The 19,488-nt window shown below is 36.1% G+C and overlaps 2 protein-coding genes across 2 annotated transcripts; one reads left to right on the top strand and one right to left on the bottom strand.

The window, feature by feature from the left end:
• Nucleotides 1-259: 259 nt before the first annotated feature.
• Nucleotides 260-2,730, bottom strand: LOC130961267 (uncharacterized). Its single transcript, XM_057887038.1, has 3 exons — nucleotides 2,106-2,730; nucleotides 1,087-1,296; nucleotides 260-726 (listed from the first exon to the last, which is right to left on the bottom strand). Exons 1-2 carry the CDS (start codon nucleotides 2,628-2,630, stop codon nucleotides 1,093-1,095), a joined length of 729 nt encoding a protein of 242 aa, XP_057743021.1. The 5' UTR covers nucleotides 2,631-2,730; the 3' UTR covers nucleotides 260-726; nucleotides 1,087-1,092.
• Nucleotides 2,731-9,927: 7,197 nt separating this feature from the next.
• On the top strand, nucleotides 9,928-12,555 carry LOC130962403 (uncharacterized). The gene has a single exon (XM_057888619.1). The coding sequence runs from the start codon at nucleotides 9,928-9,930 to the stop codon at nucleotides 12,553-12,555; it is 2,628 nt and encodes an 875-aa protein (XP_057744602.1).
• Nucleotides 12,556-19,488: the final 6,933 nt, after the last annotated feature.

The raw sequence follows: 19,488 nt of genomic DNA, 5'->3' as shown, positions 1-19,488 counted from the left end.
ACTAATATCAAGTTTGCTCTTTTATTTTGCATCAACTTGGTGACCTCTTTCAAACAATGATTCAAAGAGGTGTATCTAGATGCTCTACAGCTTTATCCACCTTAGAAGAAGGTTTTCAAGATTTAGCACAACAATGGCTTGCATGACCTTTTCTAAAGGAGATGTATATTTTTTTAACCATATTTATTACTTGCTTTTATAGGGTTCGTTTGGTTTCCATTTCACAAAATCCTGAAACACTGAAAATAAAAATAGAAAATGAAAACACAAACCAAACGTATTCCAATATATTTCCTAGTGAAGCCATAAGACTATTGAGAATACTTGGTATTTAGAACAAAATGAAATAATAAAATTAAAGAAATGCGGCCTTCAAAAATCAGTGTAATTTATGATGCTAAGACATATGTACCAGACGGACAAAAATTTGGTGTATGTTGAGGCCTAAGATGCAAGTACTAAAGTTGATTAAGCACTTGACAATTATACAAATAATCACCCAACCATAAAATTACAGCATTAAACCAGATATATGATGATTAGTCATTCACATCATTACTAGCTATTTGTCACCAATTATTCCTCTGTCAACTAAGATTCTGAAGCAAGATCTTAATCCCTCACTAAGCTCCACAATATCAGATTGCAACAATGTAAATCAAGTCCGAGGTCCATAGCTAGATGCCCAAGTTAAAAGAAATGTGCTTCTGCCACTTGAAAATGAACCTGTTTCACATTTGTCAATATTAACATTATTATTTTTGGGTCAATTTTTTGAAGATAAATAACTAGTCATTAAGGCTACAAAAATAAGGGACGTGAGCGGAAGAGAATAACACAACACAACCTACAAATAACAATACATTCGACCATGGCAAATAGCCGGTTTACACTCTTCACAGAATTATTTAATGCAGCATACAATCGATAGGTTGTATACATCGAAATAACCGTTGTCTGGCAAAATAACAAAATAATAGCAATCTCAGTCTTCACAAATGTAGTAATTAGTAACCATCATGCATGGTACTCACACAGCTTTGAAATTCAAATCACAATCTAGCCATCTACATGTACAATACTGACCTGTGATTATCTAATCTTCTCAGTGCCGCTGATCTTCTCGGCAGCTTCCCTGACCTTTTCCATGTAGCCCTCAATTGGAGGAGTCAAGGTTGCCATAAACCGGTTCACAGGAAAAGGTGTTAAGTCGGGGACCAAAGCAGCTTCCCTCAAACCCTCAGGCAAAGCCTCAATCGCCTCCTTCTTCAGCCTCAAGAGTGTCGTTTCTTTAGCCTGTCATTATTAGAATAGTGAATTTGATAGAAATGAACATGATGATTTCTCACTAAGCTATACATTAACCAACTAATATTGTGATTAGTTGCAGATTTGAGTACCTCAATAGTGAATTCAAAATCACAAAATACATTTTTTCCCGTTCACAAACTTGTTTGATTCTTCCTCAAATCAGACTATTGCTCTAGAATGATTTCAATATCATGAATAATAAGCAATGAACTGCTTTTGCAGATAGTTTAGCTCACCAAATTTTGTTAAAAACACCTTCTATACCAAAATACTAAACATAAATCACTTCACTTTAAACATATAAAGCAAAATCAATCATAGATGCATCAAAGTAATGAGTAATTAATTTTCAGAAGCAGAATTAAACACATGCAAAGTAAATATAAACCACTTTTCCGCATTACTATTGACTAAAACCAATCTTAGATAAATCAAAGTCATCAGTAATCAAACTCGCAAATGCTGAACCAATCTAATTGACAAATTAACTAACATTTAACCAATCTAACTGAAAAATTAGCTAATTTTTAACCAATCCAACTGGTTTCCTCAACTGTGAAATATTACCAGTCTCTCCCTATGCTTCTAACTTTCTATTAATCTAACTGATCCTAAACTTTTCAGATACTAAACTACTAAACATAAATCACTCAATTTCAGCATTATCATTAACTAAAATCATTCTTAGATAAGTAATCGAACCAAACATACACTAACTAATTTCAACCAATATAAATGACAAATTAACTGACTTTTAACCGATCTAACTATATATTCTGATGATGTAAAATTACCTGTCTCTCCCTGTGCTTCCTCATCAAGACCCTGCTATACTCTTTCGCCAACTTCCTACCATCTTCCACGGTCAACTCATACTTCGGAATCTTCTCTTCATCAACCAAACCCAAAGTGATATAATCCAACCCCGGCGTCCCAATTATCGTGGGTTTCTCCGAAACCTTGTACTTGTCGTCCTTCCTCTTCATCAGCTGAATTTCTCGCTGCCTCTCTTTGCTCAACAGCCCCATTTTCTCGCGCTCAATTTCTCGCGCGCGTTCCTTGGGCTTCAGGTACCGAACGGGGGTTGGAGCTTGTAGGCACTGATCGTAGAGCTTCTCACGCTCCTGTTGCTCTCGGGAACCGGGTCCGGGTTTTGATTCGGATCCGAGTTTCTTGGTTGTGATTTTCGAACGTTTTAGGGCTTGTCCACCTTTGATCTTCGCTTTTCCCTTTGCGGTTCCGCTAACGGGGAATCGCTGAATGAGGTTGTGGGTTGTGAGAGATGAAGGGAAAGGTTTGAGCTTTGTGATTCGGAGCATGGTTGGAGAAATGCGCCGAAGTTGTTTTGAGGTTCGGTGATTCAAATTTTCGAGCTTTTTCTCGTTGGTTTTAGGTTTATCAGAGAGGTCTGAAAAGTGGAGGAGGAGCTTGGAGGTTGGAGAAGATGAGAGTGATAATAGAATTGGGCCTCAGGCCCATTAAAGGAATTATTGGTCCAGCCCAACAAATGGATTTCAAGATGAAGTAACATTCTTTTGACAGACCGAAAACAATGTAATATTTTTGGTACAGTAATTTTGAGATATAATCTTGTTTAAGACCAAAAACAAAAATAGTTTTAATTTTTTTGTATTATTAATTTTTTTGGTTTAATTAAGAAAATGTTCCCTAAATAAGCACATGACAAATATTTGGTTCAGTTGATTTACTAAATAGCATTTTTTATTATTAAATTGTAGTCAAACCAGAAGAAAAAATATATATTTGTGCAGAAAACACATGTTCATGATTCAACAGATATTAATATTCTATCTGGTGATCATCTTCTATGTCTGCACTCAGGTTTAAAATTTGTCTGATGTCAAATAATAAATAAAATCTTTAATAATATGTGTATAAATGTGGTGTGGATAGGAATATTCATAGTTTGATTAATCCAAAAATTAAATTAATTTTTTTATTAACCAAAAATATAATTTTAGTTAATTAATTAAATTAATTTTACATAATAAAATTAATTATTAATCAGTTAGTAAAATTTAAAATCGGTTTTTAATCAGTTATTAAAACAAAAATCAGTTTTAAAAAAATAATCCGTGTTTACATCAAAAAAAACTAATTTTTACATTAAAAAATCAGTTTTTACACTAAAAAATTAGCTTTTTATATTAAAAAATTAGTTTTTACACTCAAATTTTTTTTTACACAAAAATTAACTTTTTTACATACAAAAACCTATATTTTTACCTTTTTTTCTTAAATTGATTTTTTTAATCTAAAAATTAATTTTTTTCTTTCTAAATAATACAAATAACATTTGTAAATAATGAAATTCCTTCCATTGTAAATAATAATTATTTTTCTAAACTTTTGCTGACAACACTTATCACATACACCAAAAACAAAAAAGATATAAGACATATTAGGATCAAACCTTTCATTTTCAATGGCACTTCAAAAGACTTTTTTAATAGTGAAAATTTTCTCCTAAGCCAAAGAAACGATGCAAAATCCAACAGCATCTCCAAACTATACAAGTAGGGGTGGCAACGGGGTGAGTAGGGGCGGATTTTTCTCTATCCAACTCCGCCCCGCCGCACAACTACTCGCATAGAACTCGTCCCGCTACTACCCACAGGTAGTAAAACGTTGAACCCTAACCCGCTCCGTCCCTATAATTAGTAAAATCTAATAAATAAAATTAAATTTCAAAATTTATATAACTATCATCACATATATAATATAAATTAAAATAAAAATTTAAATATGATACAATATTATTAATTATTTACTAATTATTTTACATATATTATACATATTATATATTAAAATTATATATATTATATATATAGCGGGGCGGGTAGGGGCAGGTATTACCTAAACCCAACCCCGCCCCACCCCGCTAAAAACCCGCCCCGCTGCGGGACACGATGGGTACCCGCGAGTTCAGGTGGTATTGCCATTCCTATATACAAAAAATTCACTATTGATATAATCTTATTGGAACTAAAAGATGACATTGCAACCGCTATAATTGTTGACACCAATATCCCCATCCAAGGAGTATTGAATTTCTTTGATCTATCACCAAATATTTTTGGTATGAATCCCAAATCTGTCCATACCAAGAAGTTGGTATGCAACGCTACTAAGTTGTGACTCAAACAAACCAACGTAAGCATAAGCATAAGCATAAACATAAACATAAACATAAGCAAGTCTAATCATATATAAAACAGTAAGTCTAATATTTTTACCACCTAAGTGTTTAGAACATAACTAAAGAAAACATAAACAATCAAGATTTTCTAGTCATCCTCAAGCGCAATTGAATCTGAACCCACTGAATAAGTGTTGTCCTTTGATAAAATCAAATCTGCACACAAAAAAACTATAATTATAAATTTTAAAAATTATAAAGACTAATGGAATAATTTAATTAATTTTATTCATCATTTGAATCTACATAATTAATTTCATTCAATTTACCTTGCTCGACCTTTTCAAACTCTTCAAAATTCTCGGTGCAAGAAAAGAGAAAAAAGTCTTCTTTAAACCAATCTTCGGTACATACAAGGACTTCTATCATCTTAGGAGTCAATGAGCTACGATATTGATCGATAATTCTTCTTCCCATACTAAAAGCAAACTCAAAAGCTACTGTTGAAACTAGAATAACCAATATATCTTGTGCCATATTTGCTAGGGCGGAAAACCGATTCGAATTAGCCTTCCACCATCCTAAAATATCCAAAGGCTTATCATCTGACTCACAGTCTTCATTCAAATAACAATCAAGCTCAGATTTAAGATTGGATTTGTAGCCGGTTGATCGGCGATATAATCCCATATCATAAATTCTTTGACTTTATCACTTGCACTCGGTTGGGAGAGGGTATCATCTTAGTTTCCTTCATCTACACCTTGATATAAATTATAAAGTGAATGAAGACAAGAAGATAACTTTTTCTTCAATTCACCGCCCACTTCTGCACCAAAAGAATTAACTAGGCACCACTCAACATAATCCAACTTATGGCAAGGATCTAGAACTATGACAATCAACAACAACATGTTAATAATTTTTGCATTTATCCAATACTTGTATTTTGCTTTCATCTTACTTGCTATAAGACTTATGCTCAAATTATCATCATCACGATATCGTTGAATTCTCCTTTCAAGAGCAAACACTTCTTTTATGTATAAGTTACTAATGACATAAGAGAATTCAGAGATGCAAAGTGTAGCATCGTAAAACATCTCTAAAAAAGGTAAGACGAAATTAGCGTAATTCCAATCTTGAATTGAAGGTACCATCTTCCCTTGTTTAATTCTTCAACAAATTTTTTGTCTTACATCTCTAATAGCTGAAATACCTTCTAATGCTTTAAGGCTACTACTAACATTAAATATGTAGAGTTCCATCGCGTTTTAACATGTAGGCAAACAAGATTGTTATGTGGAATATTCTCTTGTGCAATACATACTTTGAACCTAGTTAATCTTGAATTTGAAGATCTAACATACTTCGCAGCATCTTGAATTTTGGCAACCGAATCATCAATCTCCTTTAATCCATCTTTCACAATCAGGTTTAAAATATGTGCATAACACCGCATATGGAGATACTCTCCATTCAAAATTGAACTCTTTCAAGAAATCAGCTTTCTTTGTAAATACATAACTCTTACATCATTAGACGATGCATTATCAATGGTCAAACTCAAGATCTTGTTCAACTTCCAGTTATTTAAGCAAGCTTCAACATTTTGAGCCATAATCTCTCTCGTGTAGTCGGTGATTCGGCAAGAATTTAGTATTTCTTTTGCAACTTCCAGTCCATATCAATGAAATGAATAGTCAAACACATATATGCCATATTCTGACACGAACTCTAGTTATCAGTTGTAAGATAAACTCTTTTTCCGTATTTAGAAAAGTATTTTTGAAGTTGAACCTTCTTTGTTGAAGGATTACTATGTGTTCATAACACGCAGCGGAAGAAAAGAAAGTAATCCTTAAAGATCTATTTTGTGCTTAAACTTTATTCCAATAATATATAGATCAGATCTAAATACCTTTAGACGCTTTAGTAAAAACTTTATTCTTCGATTGTACGAAGACTCTATGCGTATCCACACCAAAACCAACATTTGCTGTCAACTCCTTGACCAATGGACATCTGATCTAAATTGAGAAACCTCTTGCAACTCTTTGCACACCATAAAATTCTTCTCTAAGAATTAGGCTCACATACATTTATGTGAGTAGAGGTAAGGGAATAAAATTCTTGTTATTCAAATTTAAATCATATCTTAAAATTCCAAATTTGAATCCTTCAAATTTTATGAATCATATCATAACAATTTAAAACATAATCGATTTGGATCTCATCCAAAATTATAATTCAAATTCAAGAAATAGAATAACTAATTATTTTCAATTCTCATTTAATATTGTCAATTATCATATTGTTATTATATTCTTGGTGCTAGCAAAGAATATAATAATATTTCATTTGAATTAATATAATTATTTATTCGATCAAATCAAAATAATAATTAAATAATTCTACAGCAAAGATTAGAACACTCGTTAGTGTGTGACCTCATAGGTTCAATACTAAACGGGTAGTAAATTAGTCATACTAAATTTACTAATCAAGGTTGGCGTCTAGCAACACTCCTCAACGACCCGATAGTATGAAGTAATGTATTTTTACTAAGAACCTTAAAAGAACAAAGTATAATTACTTCCATGTTTTCAACTCTTGGTTAACTCTTAGAGTATGGTTTAATTGTTAAACTCTAACTTGTTACCATTATTATAATGAATTGTGAATGACTTAAAAAACTCATTTCTTCAATCATTCAATCCCCTTGGCCAAGGTTTTATTCATCTCAGTCATTATAATTATAGAGCTCAAACTCTTTATCGAGAGTTGACGGATTTCTTATTGACTAATCATTAATTCTACTAGAATGCGACCCGCGCGATGCGCGAGACAGTAAATTAATGATAGTATATAATAAATATTAAAAAACAATTTTGTAGAAATAAATTAAATGTGTAAATTGAAGCTAAATTTAAAAGGTGTTTTATTTTAAATAATTTGTAGTACAAAAGATTTGGATGTTGGAGTTGTACAAAGTAACATTTTTATTTGGTGGTTTGATTTTTGCATTAGTTTTAGTTGATAGACTTAGTTATCTTATGTGGCGCTCGTCCTCCTTTTTTTTGTTGGTTGTTAGAGTTTGTGCTTTCTTCTTTTTGTCGTAGGTTCTTGCGAAGACATGTTCTTTATGAATTGTTGAGTTTGATGCACTTTTTATTGTGTTATTTGGTTCCATCTTTGTATGTATGATCTTCTTTCGAAGATGTGTCTTGAATTTGTATGGTTTTCTTTCTCCTTAATTTCTTGATGGGATGGTGCTTCAATGTCATTATTTTTCTAAAATGTCATTAGATTTGAAACAGTTGTGCCCAATAAGTTTTTTGCGTCGCCATCAAATAGTACAAAAGTTGTTGTAACACTTTGATCTAAAACCTTTAATTGAATTCTGAATCTAAAATAAGTATTGCGCTAGCAACTAATAATTTGATAGATGAGATTATGAAAAGTATATGGAGTTACCTTATTGTTGGATATTGTGATGTTTGATTACATGTGCCACAAATGTAGTTGTTTCTTTTTTTATCTGCTTTCTTCTGACATTTTTTACATTTAACATAGTTCCATCCTAATTTGTCATCAATTTTGTTTATAGCTGCTAAAACTGTGAAGATCTTTTCCTATTCCAATATTCAATTTATGTTATCATTAGGTATATGGTATTTGAGTAAGTATGAATGTATGATGCATGTTATGATTTTTTTGTCATACCTGATCATCAGATTCTCATTGCAGTTCAAAAATAATTTTTTGTGTGCTAAATTTGATGTTATGTGAAGGAATAGTGATAAGAGACTTATATACGTAGTTTAAATGGTATGAAATTTAAATACTTATAACGTAAATTTATTATGATTATTAATAATATTATTATGACATTTGTAATATGGATGTTTATTATCTTTAGTGAGTTATTTATAAAAATTAACAAAATTAATTGTTGCGGTTATAAATTTATTGTATTGTTTATAACGGTAAAATATAATAAATATAAGAATATAAATTCAATGTATTTGGAAGTTACAAATTTATTGGATTCTATTTTTTAGTTTTGTATTTGTATCTAATATGAAAATGTATGTCTAATATCATATTTTTGGTTTTATTTTGATACTCTTTTAATAAATTTATTTTTTTTTAGTTTTCAAATATTCTTTTCAAAATTTATATTGGTAAAATAAAATAGAATTTGTTTTTAATAATAAGTAAAAACTACAATAATAGTTCTTTGTACCTAGTGTTACTTCTAAAAATTAAAATAATTATTTTTTTACCAAAGATACAGAGACTCGAACTCGTGACCAATATGGGAGACTATGCTATTTGAGGTATAACTCATTGGCAAAAATTAAAATGATTATAATAAACATAATTATAATAATAAAATATAATTTTTATTTTTTAAACTTTTAATTTATAAATTAATTGTTGCGATTATAAATTTATTATATTGTTTATAACGGTAAGATATAATAAATATAGAAATATGAATTCAATGTATTTGGAGGTTACAAAGTTATTGGATTCAATTTTTTTGTTTTTTATTTGTATATTTTATTTTTTTTAATGATTTGGAAATAATAGTTGATTTGGCAAAAATTGAGTGGTTGATTCTAAAGTTGTACCAAGTAAGCAATATTGTTGACATGGCAATAGTAGGAGAAAAGAAATGTCTCAAAAGTAATGTGGTGCATGCTTATGTATCTACTTTTATATATTAAGAATAGACAAGTATTTAAATTATACCCAATATCCATTCAACTAGTACCCTATGCCTATGGTATTAGGTGTCCAGAATCAAAGTATAATAAATACATTGTTAATTACTATGACAGTCGAAGGTCAAAGGAAACTCCTTTACTATGTTCATCTTGAGAATATCCTATTGACAAATATATGATAATTATAACTATTAGGAATTCTCAAAGTGAGTCAGTTCAATGGTCATATCTCTATATGCACCATCTATGTATATATAATTTAATAAATGAGATTTGTTAATCTTCATCCAATGAAGACCATTATATATAGGGTAAAAAACCCAAATGAGCCAAGGAGAGCTCAAAATTACCTAAATCAGCCAAATGGAAAATCAAGACGTGAATCAGCCAGGACGAATTATTATATAATTCGAATCAATATGATTCGAATTTGATTTGCATGTAATTCGAATCATATCAATTCGAATTACTAGGAAGCCAAAATGTGAATGAAGTTCGAAACAACTTGATTCGAATTACACCAAGCTAATTCGAATCTAGTTAATTCGAATTACTATGAAGGCACATTGTTAAGTAATTCGAATCAAGTTGATTCGAATTACTAGGTTAGGTTTTGACACTACATAATTCGAAACATATAGATTCGAATTATATATATATAGTGCGAGCCTGGTCTGTATATATATGCTGTGAACCCGTTGCTCTCAACAAAGAGTTGAGATGGCTAGTGAGGAGAGTTTCCTAGTTCTGGTACATTACAGAGGGTCGATTAAGAGAAAAACTCGGTCAGGAGTGAAGTTCACTGATAAGGATCCCCTATGTATTATCGTGACGCCGGCAACCACCTACGATGCACTTGTTAGCTCTGTGCTAGAGAAGCTGGGTGTTGAAGGCGTTAAGAGGGTCAAGAAGTTTTTCTACCGCATTCCAACAGCGGTGCTCCATGACACCGTGAAGTTTGATTGTTTCACAATCGGTAGTGACGAGGACTTGCAGGTTATGTTTCTTTCTCGTAGGCAGTTTCCCGAGGTAAGGACACCAGAGCTGTTGGCAAAGTTGGTTGATGTGGTATCTAGCTCGGGTGGTTCGAACCGGAATGCCACTACGATAGCCGCGATTGCCGGCTCGAGCTCGAGACCTGCTGTTGCTTCATCCTCTGCTCCTGTGTATGAGCCACCGATGCAGCCTGTTGCGTCCCCTTCGTTTGCCGTTGATCTGAGCGGCAATGTTGGAGACGAGGTTCGGTATGGGGAACATATTCCCACCGAGGTACATTGTCCCACACCGGCTGGTGTTGAAGATGGTTTGTTTGATGATCCAGATGACGATGACGTGGAGCCGGATATGATCGCTGATGAAAGCGGCGATGATGTTGGAACTACTGTTCCGACAAGGGCTACAGGTGGATCTAGTTCTGGCACACAGCAGTATCCACCCCATTTTTCCTCATTGGACCTGGATGCCATGCGGCAGGACGACAATGCTCTGCAGGCCTCAGGATTTGGTGCTAGAGATACTGAGGGGTCTGCCGGTATGAACGAGTTTCAGGTTGGCCAACAATTTCAGGATAAAGATGAGGCGCTGTTGAGTGTGAAGACCTACAGTATCCGCCGAGGGGTCCAGTACAAGGTCGTTGAGTCAGACTACCGCAGGTATGTGGGAAAGTGTTCTGAGTTTGGGAATGGGTGCACATGGCTAATTCGGTTGAGTCTCCGACAGCGGAAGGGTATCTGGGAAGTGAAGCGATACAACGGACCGCATACATGTCTTGCCAGCTCCATCTCCAGCGACCATAGGAGTCTGGACTACCATGTCATATCCACCTTCGTTATGCCGATGGTTAGGGCTGATGCAGGTGTGAACATCAAGGTGCTCCAAAATGCCACGGCCGCACACTTTGGGTTCAGGCCAACGTACAGGAGGGTATGGATGGCGAAGCAGAAGGCCGTTGCCGTGATATATGGGGACTGGGACGAGTCGTACAATGAGCTCCCTAGGTGGGTTTTAGGAGTTCAGCTGACGATGCCTGGCACTGTAGCCGTCCTCAGGACTTGCCCTGTTCGAGTTGGGGGACAGGTTGACGATTCTCAGGTTTATTTTCATAGGCTGTTCTGGACTTTCCCCCCTTGTATCCAGGCATTCCATCATTGCAAGCCTTTGGTGAGTATTGATGGCACCCATTTATATGGGAAGTATGGGGGAACACTGCTGGTCGCCATTGCACAAGACGGAAACTCGAACATCCTCCCCATGGCATTTGCACTAGTTGAGGGTGAGAATGCTGAGTCATGGTCTTTCTTTCTTTCCCACCTCCGTGAGCACGTGACACCTCAGCCGGGTCTGTTAGTTATTTCAGATAGGCATAACGGCATAAAGGCAGCCCTCGAGGCCCCGGATGGGGGATGGCTACCGCCTGCTGCGTACCGGGCGTTCTGCATTCGACACGTTGCAGCGAATTTTGCCTTGACGTTCAAGGGAAAAGATGCCCGGAGGCTTCTTGTTAACGCCGCATATGTCAAGACCGAGGTGGAGTTCGACTACTGGTTTGACATTCTGCGCTCTGAGAATCCAGCCATGTGTGATTGGGCCAACCGAATTGAGTATTCGTTGTGGACACAGCACTGTGATGAGGGTCGGAGATTCGGGCACATGACGACCAATATTTCGGAGTGTGTCAACTCAATCCTGAAGGGGGTTAGAAACCTCCCTGTTTGCTCCCTGGTGAAGGCCACATATGGAAGGCTTGCTGAGCTATTTGTCCGTAAGGGTAGGGAGGCCGAAGCTCAGATGGGTACTGGACAACAATTCAGTCAATACCTAGTAAAGTGTATCGAGGCCAACCTGAGAACAGCCAGGCATTTCACGGTGACTGTTTACGACAGGGATAACTCGGAGTACACCGTTGCTGAGACGACTCCGACAGGCTCATTCTCTCTTGGTACGTACAGGGTCTCATTAGGGTGTAAGACTTGTGATTGTGGATACTTCCAAGCACTTTATTTTCCCTGTCCGCACGCACTGGTATGCTGTGCATATTCACGGCTTACATGGCAGCCGTACGTCCACGAGGTATATCGCCTTAGCTCCGTATTCGGTGTATATCAGATGGGATTTGTCCCTCCCATTCCGGAGGATTTCTGGCCACCTTATGCCGGGCCTACCGTTATACCGGATCCGAGTATGAGGCGTGCGAGGGAGGGTCGTCCTAGATCCACAAGAATTCGAACCAACATGGATGAAGCAGATCCGAACCGGCCAAAGAGATGTGGCCTATGCAGGCAGCCAGGTCACACCAGGCGTAGTTGTCCACAAGCCGCAGGCCCCAGCGGGACTGCTAGAGATCAGTAGGCGATTTGCTATGTATGTGTTTGTTTCTTATTGTAGTAGCACTTGTCCTATATTCGTTTATAACTTTTAATGTATTACAACTTGTATGGAAGAACTTTGTTTCGTATGTGTAATGAAAGTTGTTATTTGTACCAACTATTCCTGCTGAATGTATTTTAAATCTTTGAAATTTATAACTAGAACAAACAACATTATATCATGGTATGACCGATAACGAATAACATAACACGAAACTATAAATCATAACATAAAAGTATAATACATCGACGTAAATGAGACTACATAACATAAATTCAAATAACCCAATAACAAAGTACGTACCATAACAACAATAACAAACCAACAAAGTACACAATATAAATATAACAACAAGACATACACCACCATCCATGAATCATCTAAACAAGTGCGATCCAGTGCCGCAACGTCGTGGCACCCGTGTCCGGTAGCCCCTACGAATAAGTGGCTCCTCATCCTCAATCGACTCGTCGCTGTCATCAGGAACTGGGTGTCTCGGGGTCATAGGCGGTACATGGACGGGTCTGAATGATGACGGGCCGGCAACTGAGTGTGATCCAATACTCTGCGCCGATGCTGGGGTCCCACCCATGGCAAAAGGATGCGCAGGAGCTACCGTCGCAGGCTCATTCAGATCAACGTCCAGCGGTGCCTGTGTCCCTGTAGTATGAACCCGTCCTGCTGCAGCCTCATCCTCCTGCATGATCGTACGGATATCCTCAAGGAAATGTGGTCCGCCAAACTCGTGCACAATGCCATCACTAGCAAGTAAGTCTCCAAACATCGAGCCAGGACTCACCCATGGCGTACTATCCTGAAGGGTATGATCATCACCGGGAACACCTACGAAGTAATCTCCAAGACCTCCACCACCAAGCCCAGCATCAGTGTGACTCGTGGGATCTCCCATACCAGATCCAGGGGACCCACCATCATGCCCGCCCTAATGCGCCCTATCAACCCCCGCAACATCACCTCCCCCCGGCATCTGGGCACCCTGTCTAGCAGGACCTACCCTCCTCCTGCCTCCACGACCACGAACTCTCCCCCCACCCCTAACTGGGTCGTCTCCGGCATCCATAGCCTGATCTACCCAGTTCCACTCGCGCTGGCTACGACGTGTCCCAACTCGTGCTCTCCTCTCAATGCGACGTCTGTCAGGAACATCCTCTACCCGGTCCATGTCTGGAAGTCGGCCTGCACCCCTCTGCGTCGTCTCATCTGGAATAGGAACACCTCTCGGATCCCCCAATAACATCTCCGGCGATAAAAACCTCTTCCCGTGCTGATACCACCATGTCAAGAACTCATGTGACGGTCCAGGGTCGGGCACGATGTCAAACTGTAGAATATAATCAGCACGCTCCTGCCAGTAAAGATGCCACTCAGGGTACTGTGCCGGGAACCAACGGTCACCTCCTCTCCCGTCCTTCGACATCAGGAAGTCGATGTTCAGGGCGGGAGACGGTATGGGCTGAACGCCACCAAACTGAGGTAAAACTCTATCAACCTGATGCCACTCCACAACCGCAAAATAAATCAGCGACGTCCTGCATCGCCACAACATCGTATGCCGAGGCTCCAACACCTCAGGATGGACAACCTGGATGACATCGACTGCGCTATAGGGCATCCATATGAACTGAAAAAATCAAAGTCAAATCGTTTGTACTTTCAGTTAAGCGATATAAATTGAAACACTGACTTCAGATACACAAAAGATCTGCTTACTTACCTGCCGAGGCTGTAACAAGTCGATCTTCATGCGAGCCATCTGTACCCGAGGTCCCTTGTTGCTAATCCCAGGGTTGTAACCAGACCATCTGCGTACAAGAAAACAGAAGAATTTAGGTCATAACTACAAAATAATAACAAGAAGAATATCTAGTACAAAACAATAACGGTACCTCGAGGCAAGGGGCCAGCTGATCTCATCATACCCAGATGGTCTGAGTGTGGGAAACCTCCAGAAGATCCATGACTGTAATAACTGTAATGGGCCAGCTAACTTCACAACATGTCTGTTGGCGACTCGGCACATGCACCTGTACAGCCATGCTAGTGCCGCCGACGCCCAACTGTAGCGACCCATCTCCTCAAGCCGAGCAACATATGGTAGCCATCTGATGTGTATACGATTGCCGGACTTGTCGGCAAACAGCTGCGTACCCAATAACATCATGATGTAGGCCCGGACATATCGCCTAACTGTCTCTTCATCTGCCCCATCTGGACACTCCGCGAATGTCTCCTGAAACCAGGTGCAGTTCACTGCGAATTTCTGCACCTGGTTCTCCGGAGGTAAAACACCGAGCAACTCATGGAACCACTGCCAAGCAGGTCTCCCACCCTCAATGTAAAGGTGGAAGTCCGTAAGGCAACCACTAACATAGTCTCCGTCGACTGGCAACCCCAGCTGGTATGCGACGTCCTGAAGCGTGATAGTGCACTCTCCGAACGGCATGTGGAAGGTATGCGTCTCAGGCCGCCACCTCTCGACGAATGCGCTGACTAGGGGCTCGTCTAGTCGGAACCATCTGTCGTTCAGTCTCGCAAGATGGTAAAGTCCCGCCATCTGCAAGTACGGGACATACCTCTCATCAAGACGCATCCCCTGTTGCCGCCTAACACTGGATATGCAACGACGAGGCTGGCCAGTACATAAACCGCATAATTAGAACAGATGCACAAACCACTAAATTAACAAACACCATTAACAACAAACCGCTAAAACAAAACCATTAACAAAAACCATTAACAAAAACCATCAACAATAAACCATTAACAAAAACCATTAACAAAAACCATTAACAATAAACCGCTAAAACAAAACCATTAACAAAAACCATTAACAAAAACCATCAACAAAAACCATTAACAATAAACCGCTAAAACAAAACCATTAACAAAAACCATTAACAAAAACCATCAACAAAAACCACTAGCCTACACTATTTTCCTAAACCGTTAACAAAAACCATTAACAATAAACCGCTACAACAAAACCATTAACAAAAACCATTATCAAAAACCACTACCCTACACTACTTTCCTAAACCACTATCATAAACCACTAACAGTAACATAAACCATTATAAAAAACCATTAACAAATACCGTTATCATAAGCCGCTTACAGAAATCACTAACCTCGTCGTTGATCACACCGGCGATATGAGCTACGCCATCCAAACGATAAAGCCTTCCCGGATCGTCCCCTATCGACAGAAACAGCCGTTCTGGTCGCACTCGTACTGAACGTTGGTCTTTTTCTCTGGGATTTGGTGGGGTTGGAGAATGAGAAAGTGATTCGAATGAAGTTGGCTCGAACTCCTTTTATAGCCAAATCTCTTGTAATTCGAATCAACTTGATTCGAATTACTATGGAACTCCAATTTCACCTAATTCGAATCAACTTGATTCGAATTCTTCTAATAGCCACTTCTCCTACTAATTCGAATTAACTAGATTCGAATTAGCTTGGTGTAATTCGAAACAAGTTGTTTCGAACTTCATTCACATTTTGGCTTCCTAGTAATTCGAATTGATATGATTCGAATTACATGCAAATCAAATTCGAATCATATTGATTCGAATTATATAATAATTCGTCCTGGTTGATTCACGTCTTGATTTTCCATTTGGCTGATTTAGGTAATTTTGAGCTCTCCTTGGCTCATTTAGGTTTTTACCCTTATATATATATATATATATATATATATATATATATATATATATATATATATATAATTTTGGATTATTAATGCCCTTTTTAATAATCCTATGACCAAGAACAATTTAGATTAAATTATAAAAGATTTATTTCTCAATATTATGATCACTATCATAATAATAAATCTCTAAATTTAATTTAGGACGTTATTATATTAATATTTTAATATAATAATAATAACAAATTATTTGATACATAATTGATTGGATTGTGGTCATACTACTTATTTCCAACAATTGTTTTCTAGAGCATCAAGATGTCACGTGCCAACGTAATACGTGAAAGAGTATTGAATCCTGGTTGCAAAACTGCCAAATATTCTTTAAAACCTTTACTTTCTACAAATAAAAAAAAAAGTTCCTCGCGAACAAACATTGATATCATTTTTTTCGAGCATATTCTGCATCAAACCTACCCACTTGTGCTTTGACTATGTTCTTATAAATCCTACTTTCTCTTAACTATGCAAATCTGAGAATTCTTAAAGTTCAGGCTATGCAAATCTCAAATCAATTATACAAACACTATAGTCTATAAGCATGTTGAAACTAGAATAATTACTCTCGGCTGTGTTTGGTGGCAAGAACATGAACAAAACTATAAAGATAGAGGCACAAAATGTGTTTGGAATTGTATACAAGATAATCAATCTCAACATACACATTTCCTGCATTTTACATTCTGCCAAAAAGTTGAGACAGATTTGATTTTGAAAGATTCAGTTGAAATAAAACTCTATGTTGGAAGTGATAGCTTTGGTTTGCATGAAAGTACTGTGTACTGATTAAACTCTTTTTTTTTTATATGGAAGGTTGAAGGCTCCGGCTAGGTATCATTTTCTGCTCAAATGTTGTGTCTTCAAGATTTTGAGAGTGCTTTGCTTCGAAGCTTAAAACAAACTGATGAGAAGACCCAAATTTCCTTTTTCCCTTTGAAATTACCAGATAATTTACAATGAGATGTTTGTTAAACAGTATGCTTTTTTAGCTACAAAGCTCGTTATATGCAACATTATAATAACAATTTCATTCGTTTGGATGTTGAATTGAATATTGAGTATATTTTGGTAACCAAAGAAAACAGCTGAAGTAATATTTCATTGATTGTAGTGATTCATCTCATGAAAATTATTGCTAATTCAGTTAATTATTTCAATTAGAATTAGAATAGATTGAAATCTAACAAAGGGATACTAGTAATTATTTACTTAAGGGGGGATTTTTTTATCAAGTCAGTACCTCCAATAGGAATATTTATTAATGTATTTTTAAAAGAATTCCTCTAATACTCTTTTGAAATTAGAAGATAAATTATTTTCTCTCATGTTTTTTATTATGCAATAGGTATGCTTTATATATTTTGGGAAAAAGACAAATAGGTCCCTGACTTTTTAAACTTTTGACAAATACATCTCTGACAAAATTTAAATACAAAAAAGTCTCTGACTTTAACAAACGGAGGACAATTTAGTCCTTCCGTCTATTTGTCTCTCATACACCTAACGGAACTGGCTGACGTGGCTGAAACGGTGTCCAGGTGTCCGTTACGGTGCCACGTTGGAAGAGGAAAAAAGTTCGAAGGACAAATAAGTCCTTGACGTCATTTTACAAATAAAGTTCGAAGGACAAGTAGGTCCTTGAGAATTTTTTTTTTCAAAATTAATAAACTCATTTCCTAAATTCTCTCATCTACCTCTCTCCATTTTTATATTTCTCTCTACTATTTTTACTCTATATATAATTATATTTTATATTAGTAATTTGACAAATCAAAATATGTCATTCGATATTTTTTTACAATTAAAATATTTTAAATGTAAAATTATACACATTAAATTATTTTAAATTTTAGATAACGAATGTTAAAATTAATTACTAATAAAAAATTAGACTTTTCCATATAAAAATAATAACTAAAAATCTTATTATTTAATTTTTTATCTGTAGATATCTTGGTCTTCTTAGTCAAAAACTTTTGTCAACTTACGACTTTTTTGTAAAAGTAGTTTGATTTTATAAATCTTTTGTGTCATGCATAATTTATACTGTTAGAACAAAGTGAACTATAATTTAAAAAAAAAATATATTCTCGTAATGTTATTATGCATAAAAATACTAGTTTTAATATAATACACAAATGCAGTAATGCTAACTTAATACATGAATGATGCACAAATGAACTAATGCTAACTTGATGCATAAATAAATTGATGCTAACTAATGCCACTGGTATGATGAAAACTGAACTAATGCAATTTAACAAATTCTAATATAATACACAAATGTACTAAAACTAAACTAATGCAATTTAAGAAAAAGAGTAGAAACATAACAAGCCCAATTTTTACAATTTTAATACAAATAATTTAAATTGTAGAATAAAACAAGTTAACTAGATTTCAAAATACAAGCATAATTTTATCAGAAATTATTTTTAATATGGAAAGAAAATTGGTGTTTTGGTTGAATATTGACATTTGAAGTGTATTACAGTATTGTGGAAATTATTCAACACGCCCCACGTGCTGGCTAAGATGCTGCCACGTGTTCAACACGTCCCCCACGTGTTGGCCAGAATGATGCCACGTGTTCACCACGCCCCCCACGTGTTGACATCCCACAAAAAAAATCCACCCATCTATAATTACACCACATTCTCCCATTTTCAACAAAAACACCAATATTTTTTTCATACAAAAAAAATTAGTCTAATTTTATAAACTAAATTCTCATAATAGAAGCATAATAGAAGTATAATGAAAAAAAAATTTTCAAGGACCTATTTGTCCTTTGAACTTTATTTGTAAAATGACGTCAAGGACTTATTTGTCCTTCGAACTTTTTTCCCCTTCCAACGTGGCACCGTAACGAACACCTGTACACCGTTTCAGCCACGTCAGCAAGTTCCGTTATGTGTATGAGAGGCAAATAGACGGAAGGACTAAATTGTCCTCCGTTTGTTAAAGTCAGGGACTTTGTATTTAAATTTTGTCAGGGATGTATTTGTCAAAAGTTTGAAAAGTCAGGGACCTATCTGTCTTTTTCCCATATATTTTAACACTTGAAATAATCATATTTAACCAATCCCAACACATAAAAATACGCTTTTGGAACACATATGAAATATACTTTAGGACTACACAAGTGTTTCTCAAGTTTTATAGTTCTATGAGAAAGAAAATGA

This window comes from Arachis stenosperma, chromosome 2 (assembly GCF_014773155.1).
Source record: "Arachis stenosperma cultivar V10309 chromosome 2, arast.V10309.gnm1.PFL2, whole genome shotgun sequence".
Taxonomy (NCBI): domain Eukaryota; kingdom Viridiplantae; phylum Streptophyta; class Magnoliopsida; order Fabales; family Fabaceae; genus Arachis; species Arachis stenosperma.
The sequence above is the reverse complement of the archived record's forward strand: the minus strand, read 5'-3'. Positions and strand labels throughout refer to the sequence as shown.

Excerpts from the sequence above, each read along its gene's own strand:
- LOC130961267 (XM_057887038.1), bottom strand. The coding sequence starts at position 2,630 with ATGCTCCGAATCACAAAGCTCAAACCTTTCCCTTCATCTCTCACAACC. Across the intron at positions 1,297-2,105 it reads GGAAGCACAGGGAGAGACAG|GCTAAAGAAACGACACTCTT; the intron begins GTAATTTTACAT and ends TAATAATGACAG.
- LOC130962403 (XM_057888619.1), top strand. The coding sequence starts at position 9,928 with ATGGCTAGTGAGGAGAGTTTCCTAGTTCTGGTACATTACAGAGGGTCG.